The sequence below is a fragment of the Sceloporus occidentalis genome, unplaced genomic scaffold, assembly GCF_023333645.1.
Source record: "Sceloporus occidentalis isolate IW3139 unplaced genomic scaffold, rSceOcc1.0.p SCAF_1, whole genome shotgun sequence".
Lineage (NCBI taxonomy): Eukaryota > Metazoa > Chordata > Lepidosauria > Squamata > Phrynosomatidae > Sceloporus > Sceloporus occidentalis.
In genome coordinates, this window is record NW_028316981.1 from 4,186,537 (window position 1) to 4,201,632 (window position 15,096).

General features: G+C 38.2%; 1 protein-coding gene across 4 annotated transcripts in view; it reads left to right on the forward strand.

The window, feature by feature from the left end:
• The window catches only part of LOC149320429 (uncharacterized), a 29,970-nt gene that overhangs the window by 573 nt on the left and 14,301 nt on the right, over positions 1 to 15,096 (forward strand). For 2 of the 4 annotated variants that reach the window (XM_089502343.1, XM_089502334.1), the window contains exons 2-9: positions 1,727 to 1,776; positions 2,359 to 2,445; positions 3,106 to 3,192; positions 6,035 to 6,115; positions 7,843 to 7,929; positions 8,276 to 8,329; positions 9,524 to 9,613; positions 12,656 to 12,709. In XM_089502343.1, coding sequence (XP_089358469.1) covers positions 1,774 to 1,776; positions 2,359 to 2,445; positions 3,106 to 3,192; positions 6,035 to 6,115; positions 7,843 to 7,929; positions 8,276 to 8,329; positions 9,524 to 9,613; positions 12,656 to 12,709 — 543 coding nt within the window. In that variant the 5' untranslated portion in view covers positions 1,727 to 1,773. Of the gene's footprint in view, positions 1 to 754; positions 781 to 1,726; positions 1,777 to 2,358; positions 2,446 to 3,105; positions 3,193 to 6,034; positions 6,116 to 7,842; positions 7,930 to 8,275; positions 8,330 to 9,523; positions 9,614 to 12,655; positions 12,710 to 15,096 lie in introns of those variants that run through there. The other 2 variants (XM_089502353.1, XM_089502362.1) reach the window with 2 other exon arrangements.

The window sequence follows — 15,096 nt, forward strand, 5'->3', positions numbered from 1 at the left end:
CCTCAGAGTCCGCAGGGCTCTCTCCTGGAGAGAAGTTACCAATGGGGTCCCACAGGGCTCTCTCCTGGGCCCAGGGCCATTCAGCATCTTCATCAAGGACTTGGAGGACAGGATTGGGGGAATACTCATCAAATTTGCAGATGACACCAAATTGGGAGGAATAGCTAATACTGCAGAGGACAGGATCAAGATTCAGAATGACCAAAACAGACTAGAAAGCTGGGCCACAGATAACAAAATGTAATTCACATCGGAGAAATGTAAGGTCCTGCACTTAGGGCAGAAAAATGAAATGCCCAGAGATAGGATTTTGGGGGACATATGGCTGAATGGAACTCCCTGTGAAAGGCACCAAAATGCACACTATACTTGTTGCAAGCTTTGGAAGCTCCATGGCTGCTTCTTCAACCAGGAAGGTGTTACAAACCAAACGGGGGAAAGCAATGGAAGATGTTAGTCAGATGCCTGCCTTTCGTTCTTTCTGTCCTTAGTTGGGATGGTATGGGAGAGTCTCTCTTGCAGGAGGCCTCTCCTCCTCCTCCTCCTCCTCCTCCTCTTCCTCTTCCTGGCAGCTGGGAGATTGTCAAAGTCTAGGGAATCCATTTGCATCTCAAACGCTCAAAGCCGCCCATCTCTCCAGCCCCAAAATTACACCCGTTCTTGAGAAAAGGCCACCACCGTTTTTTGAAAAGGCAAACTAATGCCAGTGAGGTCTGAAGACAGAGACATGCAAACTGACATGGCCCCACCATTCACTGCTGGATCTCACTGCTTCTGCAAGTATGCATTTCTCTTCCCATCTCCCTCCATGTGTTCTTTACAGCTTTGTAAAAAGGCTTTTGACCTGGAGAAGGATGAAAGAAAGTCCAAATTCAGCTGGCTTTCTTAGCAAGGGAGATCCTTGGATCTTGAGCAATGCCGAAGGAATCCAGAGTGGCAAAGGAGTCTGCAATTTGTAGGAAGGGATGAAAGTCAAAGAGATGTGGAGTCTGTGTAACTTAGCATTCCGCCTTGGCATCCTCTGAGGCTGAGAGAGTGTTTCTTGCCCAAGGTCACTCACTGGGTTTCCGTGGCTGAGCTGGCATTTGAATGCTGGTCTCCGTAGTCATAGTCCAATGCTGAAAACATGACATCATGCTGCCTCTCATATATTGTTATACATCATTTTATATTATTATATATTGCATTATTACATTATTTAATGTCACACTTATATTATCAGTCTGTAGTATCTGCCTGTGCTTTCACATTGCCTGTTGACTTATGATGACCACATGAATTACTTAGGGTTTTCATAGGCAAGGAATACTCAAGGGGTGGTTTTGCTGGTTCCTTTCTCTGACCTATAGCCTACAGCACCTAGTATTCTTGATGGGGTCCCATCCAAGTACCAACCAGGGCTTACCCTGCTTAGCCTCTAAGATCAGAAAGGATCTGGTACATTTCAGGGACAAACAGAGATTTATATATATTGTGCTAAATTAATATAATAATTTAAACATATTACATTCTTTATTTAATACGTATTAAATTATTCAATTAACTTTTATATATGTATTGCATTCGTTGATATAATATAGTAAATGTGTGACATTCATTAATGCCATAATGCAATTGATGAATGTTTTAAATACATTACTAAATATATATTATAGCCAATTGTTGCATTAATTAATACACTATATTAAATATGTTGAATAAATATTAAATTTCCTTTCCTCCATAGGCTTCTGAGGAGTCAGAGGTGGTGACAGAGCCTAGTTACCTTCAAAAATGGTAAAATCTACTGTTGCCTTAGAGAATCTATATTTAGAGAAATGGAAATAGATTGAAAAAATACAGAACGAAGCAAAACTTTTCCTTGCGGCTTTAAGAAACAAAAGGCCTGTGTATTGTCTGAAACAACTTGGACATTTTGTTTTTTTAAAAAAAGTTGGCGATCTACATCCTATTTCACCCCATCTATTTAAAAATAGATTATGAATGTGAAGTGGAAGGCTTTCATGGCCGGCATCCATAGTTTTTTGTGGGTTTTTCAGGCTTCTAGAAGATAGCCACATATCCCGAAAAACTCAAAAAAACCTATAGATTATGAATAGTCCTGAATGATGATTAGAAAAGCAATAGTCACACTTTAAACTAAATTTAGATAAGAGCCTGAAAATACAAGGTTTTTCACCGTCTTGTCATGTAAAGCGAGTGGTCAGATGTACAGTTCTACTCCCAGTCATAGTTGCCTCTCCTCTTCTTTCACATTTAAAACTGAATCACTCAGTGACATGGTTGGATTTGTGCTGTTGCTTGTGTTTTGGATCTGTGTTAAAACCCTTGCCCAGTAGCATGTCTTCCCATATTTAGGAACCAACAGAAGAGCCAACTCCTAAAAGAGGAAGAGGAAGACCTAAAGGAAGTGGAAGCAAAAGGCTACATAAACCAGCTCACCACGTAAGAAAGCAAAGATGGGCTTTCATTGGTATCCAGGCATTAGCCTGTAACCAAAAGGTTTTGCATACTTAACCTCTTAACTGCAGCATTTGTGACATTTTAATATTATTTCATGTTGGAAGGTTGTAGGGGAATCTTGAGTATATTACAGGCAGTTTTCCTTGTTTAAACTGTTTTTTAAAATTAAACCTTTATGTACATGGATGCCATTCTGTATTCAGGGCTATATTCTTGAAGTAATAAATCTTCACTACAGTGAAACTGGAACATCCTGAAACCCAAGGGGTTTCACGAATTTCACCTCTGAACTGCAGAGTTGGTGCAGTTCGTTTTGGAATGTTGCAGGATAATTCTAGGTATGTTAGGGTACTGTCACACTGGGGGCAAGTCCTCCAAGAACTCAGATGGCATCCTCTCTTCCCCCATCCTCTCCGAATCCTCTAAGGACTCAGAGAGCAGCTTCTTTCCTTCCTCCCCCCAGGGCTCAAACCCCAGCTTGGCCCTGGAAGCCAACGTTGGGTAAGTCACACTCAGCCTCAGGGAAAGGCAATGGCACCCCCCCCCCCCCCCTCTTGAACAAGTCTTGCCAAGAACGCCCTACAGTTGGATTTCTACTGTTGGTTATATTGGAGTTTTGTTAAAATCTCTTCCTGCATTTAGGAGCCAATGGGAGAACCAACTCCTAAAAGACCAAGGGGAAGACCTGCAGGAAAGAGAAACAAGAGTCGCTCTGATGAATCTCAAGAGGTGAGATTACTCAAAGCAAAAGATTGGCTTGGGCTATCCACTCATTAGCCAGTAACCAAAGGGATTCACATGTTTACATTCTGAACTGCAGAGTTTGTACTATTTTAATATTATTTCATGTTAGGAGTACTCTGGGTATTTGGGGAAAAGTTTTCCTTGTTTAAATGTTAAAAAATAAACCTTTATATCCATGCATGTTCTTCTGTATTCAGGACTGTACTCTAGAAGAAAAAAATATTAACTGCTGTGAAACTTGAATAACTATTCAATAAGCAAATTTATCCTGTAAGGCCTTTGAGCCTAATTGAGTGAAAGAAGTTATAGCATATGCTTTTGCAGACTTGGTCTACTTTCTCATTTTATGAAAGCCTATACTACATCTTCACTTAGTTAGGCCCAAAGGTGCTACAAGTTCATTTGATCATTTGCGGATTTGGTTAATATGTTCTCTCTAGGAGTCGCCAAATCCTCCAGCACAACTCTTCTGGGGGTTGACCACAGAGTTGTGCTGGAGAACCTAGAGGTTCCAGGAGAAAACACTTGTCTAGGCATTTGTAGGTCCTCTAGCATGATTCTATGATCAACTTCTGGCAGATATTGACCATAGAGTTGCACTGAAGGACCTGGAGATTCCTAGAGAGGTGTTTTCTTAGGTAAAAGAATAGTGGTTTTTTTAATATGTGTTTTCCCCACATTCACGGGTGTCCTTCACCTCTAACTCCAGCGAATGTGGAGGCACCACTGTAGTTAAAAAATACAGTATTGGTAAAATTAGATGCTTCTGAAAATTGATAGCTCCCAGATATTATAAACTCAATCCTTGGTTACTGTACAAGACTATTGTGCCTTGTTCACTAATTATTCCAAAGGATGTAAATTTTAGAAGAAAAGCCAAACATGTAGCCATCATTATGCTGTGAATAGAGGCATGAGATGAAAATGTACAGAACAGTTTAGGGACTTTTTTCACCAATTAATTTTTTAAGCTGTGTGGTTCATTGAAGATCAATTGGGTTGAAATGGAGGAGGAGAAAATTGGAGTTATAATACCAGGCCAATGCCACCACCACCCAAAACACACACAGACATCTGATGATCTGTATAGTGACACACACAGGTATGTGTAGCTTTGACTATAAGCAGAGGATTCCTGTTTCTCACTGCAGTCAGCACTTGCTCTTTTTATTTACAACTATGATGACTAAAACAAAATTTTGACCAAGTCTGGAAATCTACTGTGGTGGTGTAGAAGTAACTCATATTAACTCTGTTTAACAGCAGGTTTTCCATCAACAAAAAATAGCCCGAAAACCCCACAAAAAACAAAAAATACACCTTCCAAAAGGCTTTTCTGAAGAAGGTTGTGGCCACCACTAATTAAAACTACCCTTTTAGTACTATTGTTTCATTCCTTTGGGCTGCAAGATCCTGTTCCAGACGAACACAGTTATGTCTTTGATTGTCTTATTAAAACACATAGAATTTCAAAATATTTTAGGCTCTTAATTGTTTTGTTACATGTTCAGAACAACCCTTATTCTCCCCTTTCCCCATATCTCTCTCCCTGCTTTGTTCTTTTGATTTCTTCCCAGCGTGAACAACCTTGGATCTTACAGTCCCTGTCTGACTCCTTTTTTCTATTATCATATCACCTGTGCGATAGCCATTCCATTATGTCATTTGTTACTCTGTACTGACTTTCCCCTATTTTCTCATCCATCCAATCTTTAGCATGAGCACAGTTATGCCTGCTGCAATCTTGTAAATTATTTGCCACTATTTTCTTTGCTCTATCCTTTAGATCCTGTTTTATGCCCCTAAGTTTTACTCTCGACTATTGACAGGTTATATCAAAATGCATAATTTTGACCCCAAAACCTGCCCTCAACTTATATATGAGGCCAACTTATAGCCGAGTATATATGGTAGATATTTCAGTATTTTAAAAAAATTTTGGGAGTTCAGCAATATTTTCTGAATGATCAGAAAAGCAAAACTCATCCTTTAAAAATAAATTTAGTTGGAAAATGTCTGAAAATACAAGCTTTGGCCCAGAACAGATGGGCCTTTTATGACGTAAGGAATAAGTGCTAGGGTTGCCTTGGGGCATTGCTTACAGATGTCCTGCAACCCTAGCATGTATTCAGAATGTAAAAATGGCGGCGCCCTGTACAGATGGGTGCCGCCGTTTTGACGCAACGGACGCTTAGCGTCTGCATGTCGTGATGCCATTGTGACATCGCGACTGTGCCATTGGCACACTGGTGTCAATGGCACAGTAAAACAAGGCGCTGGCAGACCGCCCTTCTTGGGTGGTCTGTACCCCGCCTTTTTCACCTTTGTGTGAAAAAACGGTTGTGTCTCTTTTATTAGGAGACCTGAATTGTTTGGGATTTTGGAATATTTGCATATACACAATGCATATATTTGCATATACATGAGCTTACAGATGTGACCCAACTTTAAACATGAAATTATTTTATGTTTCATATACACTTTATACACATATATAATACTTTATATAACTTGCATATGAAATGAATGTTGTGTACACCGAACCATCAGAAAGCAAAGGTGTCACTATCTCTGTCATCCACATGTACAATTTTGGGTTTTGTAATATTTTGGATTTCAGAACTGTGGATAAGAGAGGTTCAACCTGTAAAAATCCATTTGTCACAATGTAACATTTTACTCTCATTAATGTTTCTGTGTCTGTTTCTATTTACTTTCTTTCATTTAAATCCAAATCACTCATTGACACAGTTGGATTTCTGCTGTTGGTTGTATTTAGAATCTGTGTTGAAATCCTTGCCCTAATAGTATGTTTTCCTGCATTTAGGAACCAACAGGAGATGCATCTCCTAAAAGAGGAAGACCTAAAGGAAAAGAAAATAAGAGTCCATCTCAAGAAGCTGAAAAGGTGAGATTACTCCAGAGCAGAAGATTGGCTTGGACTGTTACATACTGAATAGCCAGTAACCAAACAGTTTTGCATATTTAACTTCTGAACTGCAGAATTTGTGGTATTTTTAACATGATTTCATGTAGTAGGGGATTCCAGGGGTATGTTAGGAACAGTTTTCCTTGTTCCATTGTTTTTTAAAAATGAAACCTTTATATCCATGTATGTTCGTCTGTATTCCGGGCTGTACTCTAGAAGAAATACATTTTAACTACTGTGCGACTGGAACTTTCTTAATGTCTAACAGTAACCACTCAAATTCTCCAAGCTCCTTACTGTACAAAGCTATAAGCTGAAACAGATTGTTTTGTATGTACATGAAGTGAGTAATTTAAAAAACTAATGATTCTTGGAAACAAGATTGCTTTTGATAATATAAAGCCACCAGATATTATTATAAATTACACCCTTGGATACTATACTAGACTGTCCTGTCTTGTTAACTGATTATTTCCAGGAAGGTAAGTATTAGAAGAAAGGTTACATATGATGGCTCCATAAATCAATAGATTAATTCAGGGATATATATTTTTCACCAGTTTCTTTTTCATAGAATCATATTGAATGTTGTGTTAGTCATTGAAAGGGATTGGGGGGGGGTTCATTTAAATGCAAAAATTGTTAGACTATAATACCAGGCTAATAAGAGGCTGATAAGACTCCCTCTGCTTAGTCAAAAACATCTGGTGACTTGAGATACAGTTACCTGCTTTGACAATAAACACAGGAATCCTATTTTTCTAGGCAAGCCTCACTGAAATTAGCGCTACTACTCTTAATTTACAACTAGGATGACCAAAACAAAACCTTAACCAGTTCTGTAGTTAGCATAGCAGTTTCTGATAAGCATTTGTGTAGGATTTGACTCAGTTTTATTTTTAAGTCAGTTCAGGAAAGCTTTCTCTGCTCTCTTGAATTTTATGCCACTGTTCCCCTTTTCTCCCTGCTCTTTGCAGCAGAAGGTTTTCCATCAACCAAAAATGCAGAATCTCTAGTGTTAAATATGTGATTTCTTTGCTTGAATCTATCCACTTGTCACATGGACTTCCTCTTTTCCTACTTCCTTCTAATTTACTGGGAATCATCAAATGAATGCTGTTGTCTCATGATATGTCCAAACTTTAATAACCTCAGTTCCATCATTTTCGCTTCTAGGGAGAATTCAGGCTTGATTTGCTCTAAGACCCATTTATTTGTCTTCTTGGCAATCTATGGTATTTATAGAACTCTCATCCAGCACCATGTTTTAAACTTAAACAATTTTGTTATATGAGAGGCCATAATGTAACATTCTGCTCCCATTAATGGTTATGTGCCCCCTTTCTATTTACAGTCCGTCCTCGCCTTACGCGGGGGATCCGTTCCGGATCCCTCCGCATAAGGCGAATTCCGCCTATGCTCGAGCCCCATTGGAAACAATGGGGCTCGTGTGAGGCGGTGCGGGCGCGCGCAGGGTGCAAAGGGCGCACACGCCCATTCAATTGAATGGGACGCGCTGCCCCTTCTGCCCCATGCACACCCTGCGGCTTGAGCGCGTATGCTCAAGGCCGCGTATGGCGCGGGCGCACTGTACTTTGTTTCATATTTAAAACTGAATCACTTAACACAATTGCATTTGTGCTCCTAGTTGTATTTAGCTTCTTCATTTAAATCTTTGTCCCAATGGCATGTCTTCTTGTATTTAGGAGCTAACAGGAGAGCCATCTCCTAAAAGAGGAAGAGGTAGACCTAAAGGAAGCAAAGTCGACGGTCTGTCTGAAGAAGATGAAAAGGTGAGATTACTCCAGAGCAAAGGATTGGATTGGATTATTATCCACTCAATAGCCAGTAACCCAAGGCTTTCACAAAAGGAAAGCAAAAATGGAGCCATCCTGGCCTCTCTAGGAGGTAGTTCCAGAGCTTGGGAGCAGTCACGAAGACGGCAAGAAATGAATAGTAGCACGAAATTAAGACCTATAGATCAGTTCAGGGATATTTCTTCAGTTGATGTTTTTTAGAGCTGTATAGTAATTACATTTATTACTATAGTAATAAATACTAAATATGTTCAATTGTTGCATTAATTATAACCCTATGTTAAATATATTAAATGATTCTTAAAATTTCGTTCCTCTACAGGATTATGAGGCGACAGAGATGGTGACAATCAGTGCAGAATCATCTTCAAAAATGGTAAAATCCACTGCTGTTTAGAGAATCAATATTTAGACAAATGGAAATAGATTGAAAAAGACGAAACAGAACAAAACTTCCCCTTGCAGCTTTAAGAAGCAAAAACCTTTCTGTAGTCTAAAACAACTTAGAGATTTGATTAAAAAAAATGTTGGAGATGTGCATCTTATTTCATCCGATCTATTTCAGAATTGATTGTGAATAGATTAGAAAAACAATAATCACCCTTTAAAAATAAATTTAGTTGGAAAGTTTCTGAAAATACAAACTTTTCACAACTTGATCAAATAAATTGAGTGGTTATTATTTTTTAAAGGGATTTTATTATTATAATACAAAATACTTACAAAATAGATTAATCATATTTTCTAATCATATGTAACATTAAACAAACAACGTTGGACAAACAAAAAAACAAATGATCTTTTAAACATTTATCCATACATCGAACAACATCCATTACTTCCTCATACCATTCTTCAACCGATTTTTCTTCTTTTCTCTTACTTTAATCACTATGTCTGATTTTTTTCTTTTCCTACCTTCCTTATTCAAGCAAAAAAAAAATTAACCAATTCATTAGCATGTATATAACTATTTCTTGATCTCTCATTATCATCATCTAACATAGAAAGCAATAATATTTCTGGTCTAAATTGTATCTTCATTCCCAATATTTCATTTATATTTGTATGGATCTTTTTCCAAAATCTCCTGGCCACTGAACATGTCCACCATAAGTGGAAAAAAGTGTATTTTCTTGTTCACACTTCCAACAGAGATCTTTTCCTGTTTTATATATTCTATTTATTGTGTCTGGGGAAAATGCCACCTATACAAAATCTTATAATAATTTCCTTGACATCTTGGCTAACAGAGTATTTCAGTCTGGTGTTCCAACATTTTGCCCATTGGGTCAGTTCTAAGCATTTCCCACAATTTTGAGCCCATGCAAACATATTTTGCTGAATTAAGTCTTCTTCCATGTGTATTTCAAGTAATTTCTTAAAAAAATAGGTTGAGTAGTTACTCTGTAACTTTCTACTCCCATTAATGGCTCTCTCCCCACTTTGATTTATTTTCTTTCATATTTAAAACTAAATCACTCAGTGATGCAGTTGGATTTGTGCAGTTGCATGTATTTAAGATCTGTGTTGAAATTCTTGCCCCAATAGCATATCTTCCTATATTTAGGAACCAACAGGAGAGCCATCTCCCAAAAGAGGAAGAGGTAGACCTAAAGGAAGCAAAGTCCATGATGGTCTGTCTGAAGAAGATGAAAAGGTGAGATTACTCCAGAGCAAAAGATTGGCTTGGATTATTATCCACTCAATAGCCAGTAACCCAAGGCTTTCACATATTTAACTTCTAAACGTCAGAGTTTGGGGCTATGCACACCGGATTAGGGCCGCAGCAACCATATGCCACATCCCTGATCCAGCCTTTCCAGGGCATGAAAAAGAGTCACAAAAAGCAGCTCCTTTTGGCGCCCTGGAAAGGGTGAAATAGCCACGGCACCACAGCGATATGGCCCTCCTTTGGTCCTGTGTCATGCGGATGCAGCACCAGAGGAGCACCGTGACGCAATGTAGCGCAGTGTCATGGCGCTCTGGGGACAGAGCTAGGATGTGTGCCGTGAAGACGCTAAGCCCCAATTCTGCCACTACAAAGAGCCCCTTTGTAGTATTTTAATATTTTATGTTGGAATGTTGTAGGAGAATCCTGGGTATGTCAGAGGCAGTTTTCCTTCTTCCAACTTTTTAAAAATTAAACCTTTATATCCATGGATGTTCTTTTGCATTCAGGACTGTACTGTCAAAGAAATAAATCTTCACTCGTGTGAAACTGGAACTTTCTGAATTCAAATTCTGGAGGCATCTTAATGCTATACTAAACTATCAGCCAGTGCTGAGTGTTTATACATGATGTTAGTAATAAATTTGAAAAATAATACATTGGTGGAAATTAGAATGCTCCTGATAATCTATAGCTACCAGATATTATTATAAATTACATCCTTGGATATTATACTGGACTAAGCTGTTTTGTTCACTAATTATTTCCCGGGATGTTAGGGAAAAAAGTCAAAGATGGAGCCATCATTATACACTTGTACCTCCACGTTTGTGGCTTTGATTTTTGTGTCTTTGATTATTCACAGATTTTAATAATATGTTGTCTCTAGGAATATCTAGGTCCTCCAGCGCAACTCTGGTCAACTTCAACCAAAAGTTGCACTGAAGGACCTAGAGATTCCTAGAGAGTACATTCCACTAGGCATTTGTAGCTCCTCCAGTGCAATTAGATATTGACCACAGAGTTGCACCGGAGGACCTAGAGATTCCTAGAGAGGTGTTCTCTCAGATAAAAACATTCACTGGGGTCTTGTGCCCCTAACCCCAGCAAATGTGGCTGGATGTGTACTGTGAATATTATTTATTTATTCATTCATTTATTTATATCCTGCCTTCCTCCCAGTACAGGGACTCAAGGTGGCTAACAAATTTAAAACACTATAAGTTAAAACAGTATGAAACATTAAAAATACAAAATTTTAAAAACAGTTAAACGGTTCAAATGATTAAAACATTACATTATTAAAATTTAAAACTGTTCAAAACAAAACAGCACCCATGTCAATTTGTGAAAGCCTGATGGCATAAAAATGTTTTTATCTGCTGTCAAAAGGAAAGCAAAGATGGAGCCATCCTGGCCTCTCTAGGAGGCAGTTCCAGAGCTTGGGAGCAGTCACGAAGACGGCAAGAAATGAATAGTAGCACGAAATTAAGACCTATAGATCAGTTCAGGGATATTTCTTCAGTTGATGTTTTTTAGAGCTGTGTAGTCATTGAAGAGGATTGGGTTGGGATGCAGGAGTACTTGTTTTCATTTAAATGCAGAAACAGAGATAAAACACCAAACTAATAAGACTCCCACCACCCAAGACATCTGCTGACTTTGGGATACAGATGTGTGTAGCTTTGACAGTTAAGCCCAGGTGTCCTGTTTCTGTAGACAAACCTCAGTCAGTTAATACTTGCTCTTTTTATTTACAAGTACGATGACCAAAACAAAATCTTGACCAAAACTGGAAATCCACTTTGATGCTGAAGTATGTTCTACTAACTCTGTTTAATTGTCATAACATTTGTGGAAGAATAGCTTTTCAGAAGAAGGTTGTGGATCTACTTATTAATGCTACTGTTTAATGTACTATTGTTGCATGCCTCTGGGCACTAGTACTGTTGCGTTTGATATCGTTCAGTGTTATATAGCATAGCTACTTATGACAAGTATTTGTTTAGGATTTGACTGTGCCTTTATATCTGTGTTATTTTAAGTGTTTTGAACCTAAATTCAGCAAAGCTTTCCTGCTCTTTTGACTTCTCTGTCCTCACCCTTTTCTTCCTGTTCTTTGCAACAGAAATTCAACAACAGGTTTTCCATCTAGAAAAAACACACAGGATTTCTAGTGTTAAATATGGGTCCAGGAGTACTCCTAAGTACATCCACATCTATTTGTTGAGATTTCCCAGCAAGCAGGCTTTGATTTGTAGCAAATCAGAGAGACCTCCAAGAGACCTGGTCACCTACAGCACTCTTCAGGTCTTGCAAACTCGGAGCCATGACTTCCTTTATTGATTCAATCCACCTGTCATGCAGTCTTCCTCTTTTCCCGTTTCTGTCCAATGTACTGAGCATCATCATCTTTTCAAATGAGTATATTGTCTCATGATATGTCCAAACCTAAATAACCCCAGTTTAGTAATTTTGGCTTCTAGAAGAGGCCAAGCTCAATTTGGTCTAAGACCGATTTATTTGTTTGGTAGCTGTAGAATTCTCTTCTAGGGCCATATCTTAAACTCTACGTTACAGCTTTTTGAAAACAAATGTTAGAGACCTGCATCTTATTTCATCCTATCAGTATGCTTATGAAAAGTACTGAATGGTTAGAAAAACAAGATTCAACCTTTAAAAATAAATTCAGTTGGAAAGAATCTAAAAATATAAGCTTTTTCACAATTTGGTCATATTAGTCCAGTGACCATGATGCTACATCCTACTCACATTAATGATTCGGTGTCATCTTCTATTTACTCTCTTTCATATTTGAAATTTAATCTCTCTCTCTAATATTACATTAATTAATATGATCTAGTAAAAGTATGACATTAATTATAATGTAATGGTGTAATAATATTGTTTAATGTAAGATGTTAAATATGTTACTTATAGTAATAAATACTAAATATGTTCAATTGTTGCATTAATTATAACCCTATGTTAAATATATTAAATGATTCTTAAAATTTTGTTCCTCTACAGGATTATGAGGCGACAGAGATGGTGACAATCAGTGCAGAATCATCTTCAAAAATGGTAAAATCCACTGTTGTTTAGAGAATCAATATTAAGAAATTTTATTATTATAATACAAAATACTTACAAAATAGATTAATCATATTTTCTAATCATATGTAACATTAAACAAACAACGTTGGACAAACAAAAAAACAAATGATCTTTTAAACATTTATCCATACATCCAACAACATCCATTACTTCCTTATACCTTTCTTCAACCAATTTTTCTTCTTTTCTCTTTAATCACTATGTCTGATTTTTTCTTTTCCTACCTTCCTTATTCAAGCAAAAAAATAATCAATTCATTAGCATGTATATAACCATTTCTTGATCTCACAATAATTCCCATTCAAGATAATTCTTACCTTGTCATAGCATTTTAGAATTGTTATTTTGACTACATTGTTTCACTGTACCAGAGGTTTTATTTTTCCATCAAGCTTATAACAATTGGATTTTTCCATTTTTTCTTTAAATGCTCATATACTTTTTTCCAGTTATCTGTTATATTTTCTATTTTTTGTTCGTTAATTTTTTGAGATAGAACATCCATCTCCATCATGTCTATAAGCTTAATTTACCATTCATCTATTTCTATTTCTTTGTTTATTGTCCAATATGTGGCGTAGATTAATCTAGCTGCAACCAACATGTAATAAATAACTCCTCCACATTTTCTCTCATTATCATGATCTAACATAGAAAGCAATAATATTTCTGGTCTAAATTGTATCTTCATTCCCAATATTTCATTTATATTTGTATGGATCTTTTTCCAAAATCTCCTGGCCACTGAACATGTCCACCATAAGTGGAAAAAAGTGCATTTTTCTTGTTCACACTTCCAACAGAGATCTTTTCCTGTTTTAAATATTCTATTTATTGTGTCTGGGGAAAATGCCACCTGTACAAAATCATAGAATCATAGAATCGTAGAGTTGGAAGAGACCACTAGGGCCATCCAGTCCAACCCCCTGCCATGCAGGAAATCCAAATCAAAGCATCCCTGACAGATGGCCATCCAGCCTCTGTTTAAAGACCTCCAAGGAAGGAGACTCTATCACCTTCCGAGGAAGTGCATTTCACTGTCGAACAGCCCTTACTGTCAGGAAGTTCCTCCTAATGTTCAGGTGGAATCTCTTTTCCTGTAGCTTGCATCCATTGTTCTGGGTCCTGTTCTCTGGAGCAGCAGAAAACAAGCTTGCTCCCTCCTCAATATGACATCCTTTCAAATATTTAAACAGGGCTATCATATCACCTCTTAACCTTCTTTTCTCCAGGCTAAACATCCCCAGCTCCCTAAGTCGTTCCTCATAGGGCATGGTTTCCAGACCCTTCACCATTTTTGTCGCCCTCCTTTGGTCACACTCCAGTTTCCCAATGTCCTTTCTGAATTGTGGCGCCCAGAACTGGACACAATATTCTAGGTGGGGCCTGACCAAAGCAGAATACAGTGGCACTATTACTTCTCTTGATCTAGACCAGGGGTAGGCAACCTGCGGCCCGCGGGCCGGATGCGGCCCGGCAAGGCCTTGGGACCGGCCCCAGCCTGGTCCTGCCGCCGATTGCCGCCGGGGACTTTGGCGTCTCGCGCAAGGGGCATGGTGGGGCAATTGTCTATAGAAGCCTCAGAAACATGCATTTATCTTAAGCCTGAGGGCAGGGAACTGTCTGATTAAAAACAATAATTGTAAGCTGCCCTGAGAGCCATTAGGGCTGAAGGGCGGGATATAAATGCCTAAATAAATAAATAAATAAATAAATAAAATCTTAACATTTTTTTTAAAAATCAGCAAATTTTTTCACATGTCCTCCATTTTTTATTTAAAAAGTGCCCTCCATTCGAAAATTTTGTCCTACATTTGTCCAGGTTTATTTATTTATTTAGTTTTTAAAAAATTATTTAATTATTTATTTTTTGGCTTCGGCCCCCCAGTTGTCTGAGGGACAGCAACCCGGCCCCCGGCTCAAAAGGGTTGCCTATCCCTGATCTAGACACTATACTTCTATTGATGCAGCCTAAAATAGCATTGGCCTTTTTATCTGCTGCTTCACACTGTTCACTCATGTTCAACTTGTGGTCTACTTGGACTCCTAGATCCCTTTCACACGTAGTTTCATTCAGCCAGGTGTCACCCATCCAATATCTGTGCATTTTATTTTTCCGCCCTAAGTGCAATACCTTACATTTCTCTGTGTTGAATTTCATTTTGTTAGCTTTGGCCCAGCTTTCTAGTCTATTCAGGTCATTTTGAATCTTGATCCTGTCCTCTGGGGTATTAGCTATTCCCCCTAATTTGGTGTCATCTGCAAATTTGATAAGTATGCTCCCAATTCTGTCATCCAGGTCATTGATAAAGATGTTGAATAGCACTGGGCCCAGGACAGAGCCCTGTGGGACC